The sequence below is a fragment of the Theropithecus gelada genome, chromosome 9 (genome assembly GCF_003255815.1).
Source record: "Theropithecus gelada isolate Dixy chromosome 9, Tgel_1.0, whole genome shotgun sequence".
NCBI classification, from domain to species: domain Eukaryota; kingdom Metazoa; phylum Chordata; class Mammalia; order Primates; family Cercopithecidae; genus Theropithecus; species Theropithecus gelada.
In genome coordinates this window covers 96,458,043-96,472,839 of record NC_037677.1, presented here as the reverse complement: position 1 = coordinate 96,472,839, position 14,797 = coordinate 96,458,043, and the positions used below count along the sequence as shown (strand labels likewise).

Here is a 14,797-nt window from a genome sequence, read left to right as displayed (position 1 = left end):
ACTCCAGCCTGGGCTGGAGTGCAGTGGCCGGATCTCAGCTCACTGCAAGCTCCGCCTCCCGGGTTCACGCCATTCTCCGGCCTCAGCCTCCCGAGTAGCTGGGACTACAGGTGCCCGCCACCTCGCCCGGCTAGTTTTTTGTATTTCTTAATAGAGACGGGGTTTCACCGTGTTAGCCAGGATGGTCTCGATCTCCTGACCTCGTGATCCGCCCGTCTCGGCCTCCCAAAGTGCTGGGATTACAGGCTTGAGCCACCGCGCCCGGCCAAGGCAGGGACTAACTTGTACGTCTTTTTCTCTTCCACAGTGCCTCCTCTGTGATAGGTAACCGGCTAATGTTTGTTGATTTAAATAGCCATTTACCTGCCTTTTTCATTTCTGGCCTCATTTTCCACTTCTTAAATATGTTGTATGAGTTAACTAGAAAAGAGGTTTAAGAAATTAATGTTTTTGATGCTTCCCTGGCATGACAAGTATCTGGGAAAATGTGAAAGCATACCTAACTCCATTCTGGGAAGAGTGTTTACGCTATAAAATCACCTACTGTCCAGATCAAAGGAAAAGGAAGTACTTTTTCTTCCTTCAGTTGTATGACTAACTGTCTGCAGGTGGGAGCTTGAGCAGCTCGCGATTAGAATATACACTGACTGGTGACTTGAATTCCAGAAAAGCAAAGCACTCAGAAGAGTCCTGCCTCTAAGTTAAGGGGTGAAGTCCTGAAAGGTTTTGAATGTTCATGGATTAGAAGGGTGGACTTGGAGGATGGGGAATGGAGGTCCAGCTTGAGCTGCATGGGAAGGAAAGCATTTGTTTATACCCCTGGTGGCTTACTAAAGGATTAAAGAGGCGGGGGAGACTGATATGTGACCTGACCTGGACTTCTAAAGTGGGGGCTGTTTCTCTTTCATATGACTTTTCCTGCAAAACCTTTAGAGCAGCAGAATGCCTCTATCTTCAGCGAGTAAAGCAGCCAAGCCAGTTTGACCAGCTTGAGGGAAACACCAAACAAAGCTGGCAACTCCAATCACATGCATACTAGTTACTCATTATCTGCTGGCCTCTGGAGAAAGATAGAGTAGCTCGCTGATTGGATCCTGAGGTTGAAATAACTCCACATCTCTCTGTGCTCTGACCAGAGCGACAAGAAGAGTGTCTGGAATGCTTGGGAGACATTTTAAGCAGGACAGATCCAGCCTAAGGCTAGACTGCACCTGTCCACAGCCCAGACCAGGCCCATGGAAAAGAAAAGTAAAACCTTTTTCTTTAAGCACATAGAATATGTGTGAAACCCACAAGGCTAGAAAAGAAAGTGAAGTGGAGGAAAAAAGGCACTGGGACTCCACCTGGGAATATGAAGACTACGGGAGTGTACGGAAAAGGAACCTTACGGTGCCGGATGGACTCTACAGAGAAAATGACTTGGATCCCAGGTACTGGGACAAAGGGCAGCATCGGCCCTACAGAAAAAGGGATTGTGGATACTGGGATTTTGAGCAGAGTGAACCAAGCTATGTGGACTGTGGGGAAGCACATGAAAGTGGAAAGGGCTGTGTGTACCACGGAGGTCATGATGGTTATAGGAGTCCAGAAAATGTAGATTATGAGAGTCCCAGCCCTGGGACGAAGGATAATTCGCCCACGAGAAGCCCAGATGTGACCTCAAAAGCTGGTGGATATGGGGAAAATGGCTACCCAGACTGTAAGAATCTAAATTATAATCCTGAGGACTCTAAAAAAGCTGAACAATTGACTGATCATAGGGGTTTGGATGATTCTTCAGCGAATTTAGGTCGACCTCAGTTGTGGTATATAGACCATAGGAATGTTAATCATAATCTTGAGGATTGTCAGGAAACTAATTTTTATAATAGAGAACACAGCAATTTATATCATGTTCCTGGGAGTTATCCTAATGGGCAGGCTGTGAGCTTTTCAGATTTGAATGGGGTCAAGAAAGATAAAGAATTTATCAAATACCATGAAGGGGACACGCATGTTTATCAAAATGACAACATGTATCCCAAAGCTAAGACTCATGTCATGGATCAGGGTAATTTTGATACAGAAAATGAAGGCTATGATGCTTTATTTGCAAACTGTGCATATAAATCCCGTAATTCCAGAGGAACAGATTCTCTCCACCAAATGGAGAATTTGGAGTATAATGGCATTGACATATCAAGAACAAAGGCATGTGGGGGCAGCGGGATCCTTCTGGATGGTCTGCAGACTCAGTGTACCACGGGAGACCAAGGAGAACGTCATTTGGGGATTCCTCAGAGCTCGTCATTAGAGAAGAATATCTGGCATTTAGAGGAAGAGAGAAAATTAAATGGCCTAGAGACTTGGAGAAGGAATAGTTGCCTCCGCCGCACGGCACCCAGCACCCTCAGGCGCTCAGAGTTCGTGCAAAACAGGAAGAAAACCCAAGGTATGAACTCAGCCAGCCTTCTTAGGATAAAGCATAAAAATAGATTTAAAGGGTGGTTATACCAGGTACTAGGAGCACTTGTGTTCTTAAGGAACCCGGGCCCTGAACTTCTTATCAAGTGCACCTTGAGTGAGAACAACCTTAGAGATTTAATTACTTTGGAGGGTGTTGTACAGAGCAAGAGTATATACAGTGCTAAAAATATGCAACATTCGGACAGCGCTCTCATGGGAGCTTTTATTTACTCTTCTTGTTTTTTTCAGTTGTCTCTAATCTCAAGTGTCTTTCCTTTCTTACTTTCATGTTTTTGTTCATCTTGTGGGGGCAGCAAGTTTATTATCAGGGTGTCAAGCTAAAATTCATTTTCCTGGCGTGTTTTGTTTTTTTTTTTTCTCTCAGTCTCTGCACTTCTTTGGACATTAATGGAAAAGAAGACTTGACTTTATTTTTATTTATTTTTTTGAAACAAGATCTCATTCTGTCCCCCAGGCTGGAGAACAGTGGCATGGTCATGGCTCACTGCAGCCTCAACCTCCTGGGCTCAAGAGATCCTCCCACTTCAGCCTCCTGAGTAGCTGGGACTATGGGCACATGCCACCATGCCCAGCTAATTTTTAATTTTTTTTTGTAGGGGCAGGGTTTCACCATGTTGCCCAGGCTGGTCTTGAACTCCTGGGCTCAAGCGAACCACCCACCTCTGCTTCCCAAAGTGCTGGGATTACAAGCGTTAGCCACCATTGCCAGGCCTTAATTTTAGTTTTAATATTTTTTTACTGCTCCTTTCAGAGCAGGGCTACCCCATAGGCAGTGTGCCCAGAGTAGCCCTGACTTGTTTTATCGATTGTTCACTCCTTGACATTCAGGAATCTTAATGATGAGTACTGACACTCTTGTAGAATCCAGAAGATTATTTCTAGCTTTCAAATCACTTCATCTCACTGAGCCTTAACTACATTATCTGTGAAATGAGAATATTAGGAGTCTTTTGTCATGTAGAGATTATTTCTTTCTTGCCATTATGTCTTTTCTTCTTCAGTTCTCATAAGTGAACTTTATTTCTACTGTGTTATTTTTATAATTACTGGACTCCCTGTTAAACTTTTCGTGTGTGTGTATGCTGTATGTTGTCTTCATGCCAAACAGCCTTTCTGGTTCTGGCCAATTTTGGGGTCCAGGCTGTGACCAGAGGATAAAGGTTAGTCAGAGAATGTGAATGATCTGGAAAATCCATCTCATACCCTCCTGCTAAGTGGAAAGTTTCTCGTCTAGGTCTCCTTCAGAATGGGCTGGATGGTTAGATTTGTACTGGGAGGCACCACAGACTGAAAAGATAAGCCTGCTGTGGTCCTGGAACAGCCAGTGGTTTACCTGGTGGTCCTCCAACATGGGCTTAACTTTTTTTTTTTTTTTTTTTTTTTTTTTTTTGAGACGGAGTCTCGCTCTGTCGCCCAGGCTGGAGTGCAGTGGCGTGATCTGGGCTCACTGCAAGCTCCGCCTCCTGGGTTCCCGCCATTCTCCTGCCTCAGCCTCCCCAGTAGCTGGGACTACAGGCGCCCGCCACCTCGCCCGGCTAGTTTTTTCTATTTTTTAGTAGAGACGGGGTTTCACCGTGTTAGCCAGGATGGTCTCGATCTCCTGACCTCGTGATCCGCCCGTCTCGGCCTCCCAAAGTGCTGGGATTACAGGCTTGAGCCACCGCGCCCGGCTCATGGGCTTAACTTAACTTGAATTTCCAGGGCACCATTTTGGACCTAACAGGCTCTTAACCTGCACCTATAAAGACAAAAATGAAACGAAACCCAGCTTTAGTTGGGAGGCTGAGGTTTTTAGCAGCTAGTCATTTTTTCCTAGGTGCATTTTCTCTCTGAAATGATAGGGATTGGATAACTTCTAAATTCCTTCTTGATACTGGTTTTTGTATTGTTCCCCTTCCCTTCCCCCACATCTGTTCCTTCCGTGAACTTTGTTTCCTATCTTTAGTTCCTTATTGTATTAAGCCTCCCAACTGCAATCAAAGTGTGTTTATTCTGTTGGACTTCACAGGAGTCAAGCCCTTCTCTCTGCAGTGTTGTAATGTGCCCTCTGATCTCTCTGAAACCAGCTCGGTTCCACCCAGTGTCATTTGCATTTCTACAGCTCTCTGTATCTTTAAGGACTTAACTTTTGAAAGTATATTCATATTTAGTTCACCGCTTTTTGTACCCCTAGTATCCTCCTTGACCTGTAACAAATTCTGTCTTTACTAGAAATCTTTCAGCATTCTAACATTTTTGTTAGCTCTCTTACACCATCCCCCTTCCTGAATATTACAAGGGAACACTGTGTAATTACACAAAGGAACAAGCATCAGAGTCGGCCTGCCTCGAGTTCAAATCTCAGCTCCATTTACTAAATGGCCTTAACTTGACAAAAATTACTTAACCTTTTGGAGTTTCGGATTCTCAATTTGTAAAGTGAAGATAATACCTGTTTCATAATGAGATAGAAAAATAAAACAATCACATATCCGGAACATAGTAGGTCCTCATAAATGGGCATTTCTTTGTGTTTTATCCGCCCACCTCCCTTCCCCTTTACAAGTTGCCCCACCCACCTATCACTTCCTTGAACCCAGGAGGCGGAGGTTGCGGTGAGGCGAGATCGCACCATTGCACTCCAGCCTGGGCAACAAGAGTAAAACTCCATCTCAAAAAAAAAAAAAAAGAAATACAGTAATCCTTATTTTGAGAGATTAGGTTCACCCTTTTAAATAAATAAAACCTAAGCACTAACTACTTAAGTTTATTCTATTTTGTCTTATTCTTTTGTTTCATGAATTTATATCTTGCCTGTTAGACTAGATTCATTCACTCAGATGGAACTAACTTTATTTATTTATTTATTTATTTATTTTTTTTTTTGAGAGGGAGTCTGGCTCTGTCGCCCAGGCTGGAGTGCAGTGGCCGGATCTCAGCTCACTGCAAGCTCCGCCTCCCGGGTTTACGCCATTCTCCTGCCTCAGCCTCCCGAGTAGCTGGGACTACAGGCGCCCGCCGCCTCGCCCGGCTAGTTTTTTGTATTTTTTAGTAGAGACGGGGTTTCACCGTGTTCGCCAGGATGGTCTCGATCTCCTGACCTCGTGATCCGCCCGTCTCGGCCTCCCAAAGTGCTGGGATTACAGGCTTGAGCCACCGCGCCCGGCCTGGAACTAACTTTAAAGACCATCTAGTTTAACTCCACTTGTTTTGCTAGTCCTGAAGTTCCAACAGATGCAACGACTTGACTGAAACTACAGAATGCTTAGAGGACATTTCAGCTTTCCATATCCTTGCCCCAGCTCCCAGATGGAGTCTCCCTCTGTTGTCCAAGCTGTAGTTCCGTGGCACCATCTTGGCTCACTGTAGCCTCCGCCTGCCGGGTTCAAGCAATTCTCCTGCCTTAGCCTCCCGAGTAGCTGGTGGTGTGCGCCACCACACCCCGCTAATTCTTGTGTTTTTAGTAGAGATGGGGTTTTACCATGTTGGCCAGGCTGGTCTCAAACTCCTTACCTCAGGTGATCTGCCTGCCTTGGCCTCCCAGAGTGCTGGGATTACAGGCGTGAGTCACAGCACCCAGCCTATAATTAAAACTTTAAACGATTATAATTTAGATCAATTGATTTTTTGGGGGGAAGGTGGGATAGTTGTAAACGATATATAAAATGTTATGAGAGCAAGTGGAAGGAATAAAAGTAAACCGCCTAATTAATATAAACTGAAGAAAGTGATTTTATAGAGTGGGATAGAAGAATAGCCAGAGGGTTATGTAGTTGAACAAATTTTGAACCATCACTGTAGTGTTAATGGAAATATAATGCAGGAAACGGCCATGCTTTTATGGATAACACACAAAATCCAGAACACGCCTTCACGTTTAATGGAGAGCACTGGCTTGGGAGGCCAGTTTTGAATATGCTGCTTTATGAACTGTTTGGTCTTAAACAAGTCATTTTATTCCTCTTTGCCTGTTTCCTCATTTGTAAAATGTGAGCAGTATTATCTTGCCTCAAGAGTCTTGGTAAAATAGAATATCAGAGAGTGTGTGTGTGTGTGTATAGAAAACAGCTTTTCATGTAAAGATTTTTTGACTGACATTATAAAAATTTGCTTATCAAAAAGTGACAACTTTCATTATTTTACAAAAATTATCTTTGCCCTGTTATTTTACTTATGCTGCCTAAATATTAAAAAATAATAACCCCACAGTTTTAGGCTCATCAGCATACCTCGCTAGGATTTAGTGTATTTGGTGAGCGTTCAGAAATGGTGTTTGAGTTACTCCTAGTATTAAACTCACTATCCTGGAGCCGCGTAAGAAGTTGCAGACTCCAGTAATTTGGGCACTTGATCCTCATTTGTTATCCTGTTTGCCTAGATTGGGACCTGGAGATGAAAGGCGGAAAGGGAGGCTTTTAGCTAGGTCTCCAAGGTGGAATTTCTCCCAGCAGGGACTTTACCTCAGGCTACTTGCCAAAATAGACTGGCATTACAGAGCAAAAGCCACCAGGAACGTTTTTCCTCTTGCTGTTGAGATTTAGGACCTAACTGTAATAGATTTACCTCTGAAGTTTGGTGATCCCGGAAGTCTGCTGTGAGCCTTGCAGCTCTGAAAGTTTTACACAGAGCAGGATAAAATTTCTCCAAATAGTAAAGTAGGTGCTGGAGGAAAAGCAGTGGGGGTTGGGTGGGCTGGCTGGAGTGTTGTGGTTACACGGAAAACCAGGGTTTGTGATTCCTCCAGGCAGGGCTGGGGAGGAGGTGAGCACGCGTACAGACAAATTGCCTCCTCTCAGGGTTTGCAGCAGAAAGACTGCTCTAGATGCATTGCTAGGCAGGCAGTTGTGTTTTTGCTTTCTTTTTTGCATATTACTTCAACAATGTTTTCTTTTCTTTTTTTACTTTCCTTTTTTTTTTTTTTTTTTTTGAGATGGAGTCTTACTCTGTCGCCCAGGCTGGAGTGCAGTGGCGTGATCTTGGCTCACTGCAACCTCCACTTCCTGGGTTCAAGGGATTCTCCTGCCTCAGCCTCCTGAGTAGTTGGGACTACACTACAGGTGGGCACCACTGCGCCAGCTAATTTTTGTATTTTTTTTAGAGACAGCATTTCACCATGTTGGCCAGGCTGGTCTCGAACTCCTAACCTTGTGATCCACCCGCCTTGGCCTGCCAAAGTGCTGGGATTGCAGGCGTGAGCCACCGCACCCGGCCCCTATTTTCTTCATCCATTTAAAGGGATTGATAGGAAAGAAACCTCCGATTATTAAAAGGTGAAGAATGTTTGAAATGGACTAACGGTAATTGGGGGCTGACTGTTAGAACATTCTCGTTTTGCAGCAAATGTTCTTTTTTCTACTTTATTATTCTTTGTCATAGCAATATTATATATTCATCATAGAAATACTAGAAATGGGAATAAGTGAAAAGAAAGGAAAAAATCAGTTTCTGTCACCTCTAACACTTTTTCCAAATATGTGCATTTGAAATATTTTTCCCTTTTTAACAAAACTATAGTTCTTTCATAAACTTTTTTCAGCAATTCACGTTAGATGTAGCCCAGGCTGGAGTACATTGACACAATCTCAGCTCAGTGCAACCTCCATCTCCCAGGTTCAAGTGATTCTCCTGTCTCAGCCTCCGGAGTAGCTGGGATTATAGGCGCATGCCACCACAACCAACTAATTTTTGTATTTTTAGTAGAGACAAGTTTTCACCATGTTAGCCAGGCTGGTCTTGAACTCCTGACCTCGGGTGATCCACTGCCTTGGCCTCCCAAAGTTCTGGAATTACAGGTGTGAGCCACTGTGCCCGGCCTTATAAGAGTATTTTATTATATGGACATGCCATAGTTTATTTTCCTGGGCCCTTTTGCTTTTTTGGGTTTTTTTTTTGAGACAGAAGCACTCTGTGACCAAGGCTGGAGTACAGTGGTGTGCTCTCGTTCACTGCAGCCTCCGCCTCCTGGATTTAAGCAATTCTGCCTCAGCCTCCTGAGTAGCTGGGACTACAGGCATGCTCCACTGCTCTCTACCCAGACCCTTTTGAGGAAATTTTAGTTCTTTCTGTTTAGGTTGCTTCTAAACTTTTTAAAACATTAACCATCCCTGTATGAACATATTTGTGCCCTTGTCCAATTATTTAGTAGAATAAATTCCTAAAAATGGGCTCCTCGGCTATAAGGTTTGATTTTTTTTTTTTCAAAGTAGATAAAGTATTGAGGTTTGATTTTTTTTTTTTTAAAGTAGCAAAAGTATTAAAGTTTTAATTTACTCCCCTATCCCTCTTTGCCCTAGATTTTAACTTTTAAAATGAAAGGACTTGATAAAATTGGCCTTTCCCTTCATTTCACACAATTTCTGCCATAAATTACCTGGAATACTGTTGCATATTTGCTGTATATGACACAACTAGATTAGATTCTGTCTGAGGGATTTACTTTTTTTTTTTTTTTTTTTTTTTGAGACAGAGTCTCACTCTGTTGCCCAGGCCGGAGGCGCAGCCTCCACATCCCAGGTTCCAGCGATTCTCCTGCCTCAGCCTCCTGGGTAGCTGGGATTACAAGCACATGCCACCATGCCCAACTAATTTTTGTAGTTTTGGTAGAGACAGAGTTTCACCATGTTGGCCAGGCTGGTCTCGAACTCCTCACCTCAGGCGATCTGCCTGCCTTGGCTTCCCAAAGTGCTAGGATTACAGGCATGAGCCACTGCGCCCAGCCTGTCTAAGGGATTTATAATTTATGTTATATTGGGTAGCATTTTATAAATGCAATCGTATTAATATGTGCAAATATGCTTAAATGTATCATTGTTTACGGTCTTATTGTGGGCAAACTGTGGCTCTAAATATGAGGTTAAATTGTGCTCTAGAATTGCACCACTTTGTTATCAGCTACCAGATGGCTACCAAAACTCAAAGGTGGAATTCCAGGTTAGAATGCATATGGTTTGCCTGCCTGGGAAAAAACTGGAGACAGAATAGCTGTTGGTCAAGAGCACAGACTCTAGAGCCAAGGTAGGTTCGGATCTCAGCTCTTCTACTTACCGGAGCAGTTACTTAACTTTTCTCCCTTCCTCATCAGTAAAATGGGGACAATAGGGTGTTATGAAGCTAAATTAATATTTGTAAAATACCTAGAACAGTGCATGACAGATGTAGTGCCATATAAATATTTGTTTTCTTTTCTTTTTGACACAGGGTCTCACTCTGTTGTCCAGGCTGGTGTGCAATGGAGCTATCACAGCTCACTGCAACCTCAGCCTCCCAGGGTCAGGTGATCCTCCCACTTCGGCCTTTGGAGTAGCTGGGACTATGGGCACGTGCTACCACACCCAGCTAATTTTGTTTGTTTTGTAGAGACTGAGGGTCTCACTGTGTTGTCCAGGCTGGTCTTGAACTCCTGGTTTCAAGTGATCCTCCCGCCTCTGTCTCCCAGAATGCTGGAATTACAGTCATGAGCCACTGTTCTCAGCCAGTATGACCTTTTTTTTAAAAAATTATTTTGTGCCTGTGAGGTTGAAAAGTATCAGTTAAGCTCAAGTCCCCATTGATCTCAACTTCTACCCCAAATCCTATGTCCTTCCCTGAGACAAACTCTGGGACGAATTTGGTGTCTTTTCCTTCCAGACCTTTCTCTGTACACTTATATATTTTATATATATGTGTGTGTGTATATATGTATATATGTGTATATGTGTGTGTGTGTGTGTGTGTGTGTGTGTATATATATATATTTTTTTTTTCAGACAGAGTTTCACACTTGTTGCCCAGGCTGGAGTGCAATGGCATGATCTCGGCTCACTGCAGCCTCTACCTCCCGGGTTCAAGCGATTTTCCTGCCTCAGCTTCCCAAGTAGCTGGGGTTACAAGCATGTGCCACCACACCAGGCTAATTTTTTTGTATTATTAGTAGAGATGGGGTTTCACCATGTTGACCAGGCTGATCACTCCTGACCTCAGAACCGGCCTCCCAAGGTGCTGGGATTACAGGCCTCACGTGAGCCACCGCACCCAGCCTATATGTTTATATAGATATATATATGGGTTTTTGCAGATTTTCCTTTCTTTCATCTCTTTCCCCTGTTCTCCATTTTCTTATAAAATCGTGCATTTTCTTAAAAAATTGTGGCATATTGTTGTGCACCTTTCTTCTCCCCTGGTTCATTTAAGTGTAAATGTTTGGAAGATGTGAGCGGGACATTCCTGTGAATCACTCCTGCCATCCCTGTTCCTGCTGTCCTGGGACCACCCAGCTGAAATCTGCTCTGTGATAGCTTTAGGGTTCATTGATGGGGGGGATGTTTGGGGTCCCTTGGTTAAGCTCTGGGTGAAAGACTGCAGAAAGAGGCCCAGGGGCAGACTAAACAGGCAACTGCTGCCCGCTTTACAGTTTTGCCTCTCATCACAAGAGATGGCTGGGCCTTTGGAATTCTTCCCTCAAAAGGGCATTCCCCATTTCCCACCCAAAGCAACAACAAAAAGGTTTAGCATGGGGTAGAAAAGGAAGAGATAATAATCTTAGATTCAAACTCCCGAGGTGGAATTTCGAGGGTTTTAGGACTAGGAAAGGACACCAAATAGAAAGGAAGGTGTTGATCCCAGGTACTGCTGGGCCTGCTGGTGCACTTCTCAGTCCAGTACGCTTAGGGTTCCAGCTCCATCCTTTAGGACGAGCCCTGCTGTGATAGCCCGGGTGACTTGCGCGATTCATATGTAAATGTGGGAAGCCTGGGGGAAATGCCGACCCTATTCAAAGGATTTTAGGGGGTTGTGGAGCATTCCAGAGCTCTGGGAAGATTCTACCCTGCCTGCTTCCCCTGAGGCCCACACCTCCACACACAGCCAACTCTGGGCACTGCAGGTAGGTCCTGGGGTGTGGGAGCCAGCACAGAAGGAAGTGGAACAGGCAGCCTCTTCGTCCCCACTCAAGGGCACCTGGGATCTGGCCGGGAGCTCAAAATTTTCCCCATTAGAGAAAGAGCCAGCTTTCTGAGGCAAGGGAAGGGTGCATGGCTCTATTCTTTAACTCTGAAGTGTGTGTAATGGAGTTGTGGAAAGCTGTGGGCTAATGACTCCCTTCCTTAGAACTTCAGGAAGTGAGCCTGGTGATAATGTACTAACTGGAAAGGGTTGGGGGTGTCTTGAGAAGGAATGGAATCAGGACTTGGGGTGGGAGGTAAGCCACAACTACTGAAGGAACCCCACAACTAATTGTTTTATCACAGGAAGTAAATTTGTGCAACAGTCCCAGCTCCTTTAACATGTGCAGGGCTATCCTAGGAAGAAAGAGCTCATCTGCACATTTTATTGTTCTCATAGAAAAGTGGAATTTTAGAGTCTGCACAGGGCACTTGTCTGCTTGGTACATTTTGCCAAGTGCATTTACCATCTATCAGGTGCAGATGGCATATTCGGGCCCATTGTGGGAAAAGGACCGATGTTTGTTGGGTTATTACCTTGTTTAATTCCCTCAACTACTGTGCAAAGCAAGTAGTAGTATCCTCGTTTTATAGATTGGGAAATTGAGGCCAAGAGATAAAAGTGGACATTTCCAGGGCTCCCCAGCTACATAGTGGGGAAGTGCAAGATTCAAAGCTTCTTTTTCCACCACAGCTGGCTGAGGGTGAAGGCCGCCTTCTCCCGCTTTGTTGTCCGAGATACTAAAAATTTTATTTTTTTAGAGACGAGTGTCTCACTATATTGCCCAGGCTGGTCTCAAACTCCTGGGCTCCAGCAATCCTCCCATCTCAGACACCCAAAGCGCTAGGATTACAGGCATGTGCCACCACGCGTGGCCCAGATACTAAAATTTTAGAGCAGATATTTTTATTAGAATATATGTGGCATAAAGGAAGAAGTTTTTACTTTTTATTGTATTTTATTTTTTGAGACACAGTCTCGCTCTGTCGCCCAGGCTGGAGTGCAGTGGCACGATCTCGGCTCAGTGCAAGGTCCACCTCCCGGGTTCACGCCATTCTCCTGCCTCAGCCTCTCGAATAGCTGGGACTATAGGCGCCCACCACCACGCCCGGCTAATTTTTTGTATATCTAGTAGAGATGGGGTTTCACCATGTTAACCAGGATGGTCTCGATCTTCTGACCTCATGATCCGCCCACCTTGGCCTCCCAAAGTGCTGGGATTACAGGTGTGAGCCACCACGCCCGACCAGGAAAAAGTTTTTATACTTAACAGTCACTTCAAGCCAGACTTTCAAATTTGACTTCATCTTTGAAAACTCTCTTTGAGTGTTAATAAATGTCTGTGGCACCTGAAGGTCACCTGTATCTTCAGAAATACCTCGGGTTGCCAGGAGCAGTGACAACATGCCTGTAGTCCCAGCTTCTTGGGAGGCTGAAGTGGGAGGATCGCTTGAGAGCCCCAGGAGTTTGAAACCAGCCTGGGCAACAGCCCCCTCCTTTAAAGAGAGAGGAAGAGAAAGAGGAGGGAAAGAAACACCTAGGGTTTTATTAAAATTGCGGATACCCCAGTCCCACCCAGATTTGCTGAATCTGAATCCCAGGGGTGGTGTCCAGGAAACTGCAATTTAGTGAAAACATCCCATAGGGGTTTGTAGTTTGGGGTTTTAAAAATGTTTGGGGTTTTAAAGGCTGCTCAAGAGTTTATAAACCCCATTTTCTGGGGGGGGAGGGGAAGGCATGCTGGTAGTTTAAAAGAACTGTTATTGTTTTTCTCCATTTTAAGGAAATAAAAATCTAATCCATAGGCTGGCTGGCTTCTGATTGATGAGTAAGTGCTTGCTGGTACTTTGTGCTTTCAACTACTATAATTAGTAGAATTTTGATTCTCAGGAGAGTACACAGTGGTTTCCAGGGAGTTTTTAAGATTTGCAGCAAATAAGCCCCTGACCTTTTCTCATTGAGATTCCAGGCCTGGGAAACCAAATGGTGCAGGATTAAGTACACAGGATTTGGATTTAAATATATTTAGGTTCTAAATCCACAGCTGCCATTTACTCACTATATAACCTCAGACAAATTTGTCAGCCTCTCCAAACCTGGATTTTCTTACCTATTAAATGGGAGTAATAATAACCTACTTAAAAATTCTGATGTGGGTATAAAATGAGTTCAGGGATATAATCTGTAAAGTACCTGGCATGTGATAGGAATTCAGTAAATGTTCTCCTTCTCCAGATCTTTTTAGTCTTGTATTTAAAATGAGTTTCTATTCTCAACTTGGCAGTAATGAGACCAAATTTGGGATTGAGAGTCTGTTGCTTTGAGATCACAAAGAAAATTTAAAACAAGGCTATTGAAAATAAATTTTATGTATAACACAATGAATTTAGAATCATAATTGAACACTGATGAAATGAGGGTTATGCTTCAAGTTTTGCCATTCATGCTACCAAAAAGTTCCAGAAAGAGCTTTTTCTGTCTTTTTAAATTTTATTTTGAATAATATCAAATATATGGAAAACTGCAATCGTACAATGAAACTCCTGTATACATTTTATACAAATTCACCAATATTTAACATTTTGCTGTTTTTATCTCATTCTCTCTCAATCCCCACTCTCCACATGCAGTTTTTTTTTTTAATGAACTAAGAGTACATTGCATATATTGTGCCCCTTAATAAGCTTCAGTGTGTATTTTGTATGAACATGGATTTTTTTTAAGACAGAGTCTTGCTCTGTCTCCCAGGCTGGAGTGCAATGGCGCAATCTTGGCTCACTGCAACCTCTACCTCAGCCTCCTGAGTAGCTGGACAAATTTTTGTATTTTTAGTAGAGATGGGGTTTCACCATGTTAGTTAGGCTGGTCTTGAACTTCTGACCTCAGGTGATCCATCCACCTCAGCCTCCCAAAGTACTGGGATTACAAGCATGAGCCACAGCACCTGCCCGGACTTTTTTTTTTTTTTTTTTTTAAACCCAAACTGGAGTGCAGTGGCACAATCTCAGCTTACTGCAACCTCTGCCACCCAGGCTCAAGCCATCCTCCCACCTCAGTCTCCTGAGTAGCTGGGACTGTAGGTATGTGCCAGTCCATGCCCTGCTAATTTTTGTATTTTTTGTGGAGATGAGGTTTCACCATGTTGCCAGGCTGGTCTTGAACTCCAAGCTCAAGTGATCCACCAGCCTCGGCCTCCCAAAGTGCTGGGATTATAGGCATGAGCCACCATACTTGGCCTAAAATGGTGATTTTCTGACTCCATTATTTCTTCTCTTATTTATCAGCTGACATTCTACCATAAGAAAGGGCTTTCTCTTCTCCCCCCTTTATTTATGTATTTTTATCTATTATCAATATGAACTTACAGATTATTTTATTCAGTGAAATAATCCATTGTTGTGCTTTTTCATTTATACTCAAATTGTGCCAGATT

The 14,797-nt window shown here is 43.7% G+C and overlaps 1 protein-coding gene across 3 annotated transcripts in view; it reads left to right on the top strand.

Annotated features, from left to right (window-relative positions):
- The window catches only part of DNMBP (dynamin binding protein), a 124,964-nt gene that overhangs the window by 76,425 nt on the left and 33,742 nt on the right, over nucleotides 1-14,797 (top strand). The window contains exon 1 of one of the 3 annotated variants that reach the window (XM_025397448.1): nucleotides 1,046-2,431. The exons of 1 other annotated variant lie outside the window; for it this stretch is intronic. In XM_025397448.1, coding sequence (XP_025253233.1) covers nucleotides 1,279-2,431 — 1,153 coding nt within the window. In that variant the 5' untranslated portion in view covers nucleotides 1,046-1,278. Of the gene's footprint in view, nucleotides 1-1,045; nucleotides 2,432-11,165; nucleotides 11,306-14,797 lie in introns of those variants that run through there. One more of the 3 variants, XM_025397449.1, reaches the window with a different exon arrangement.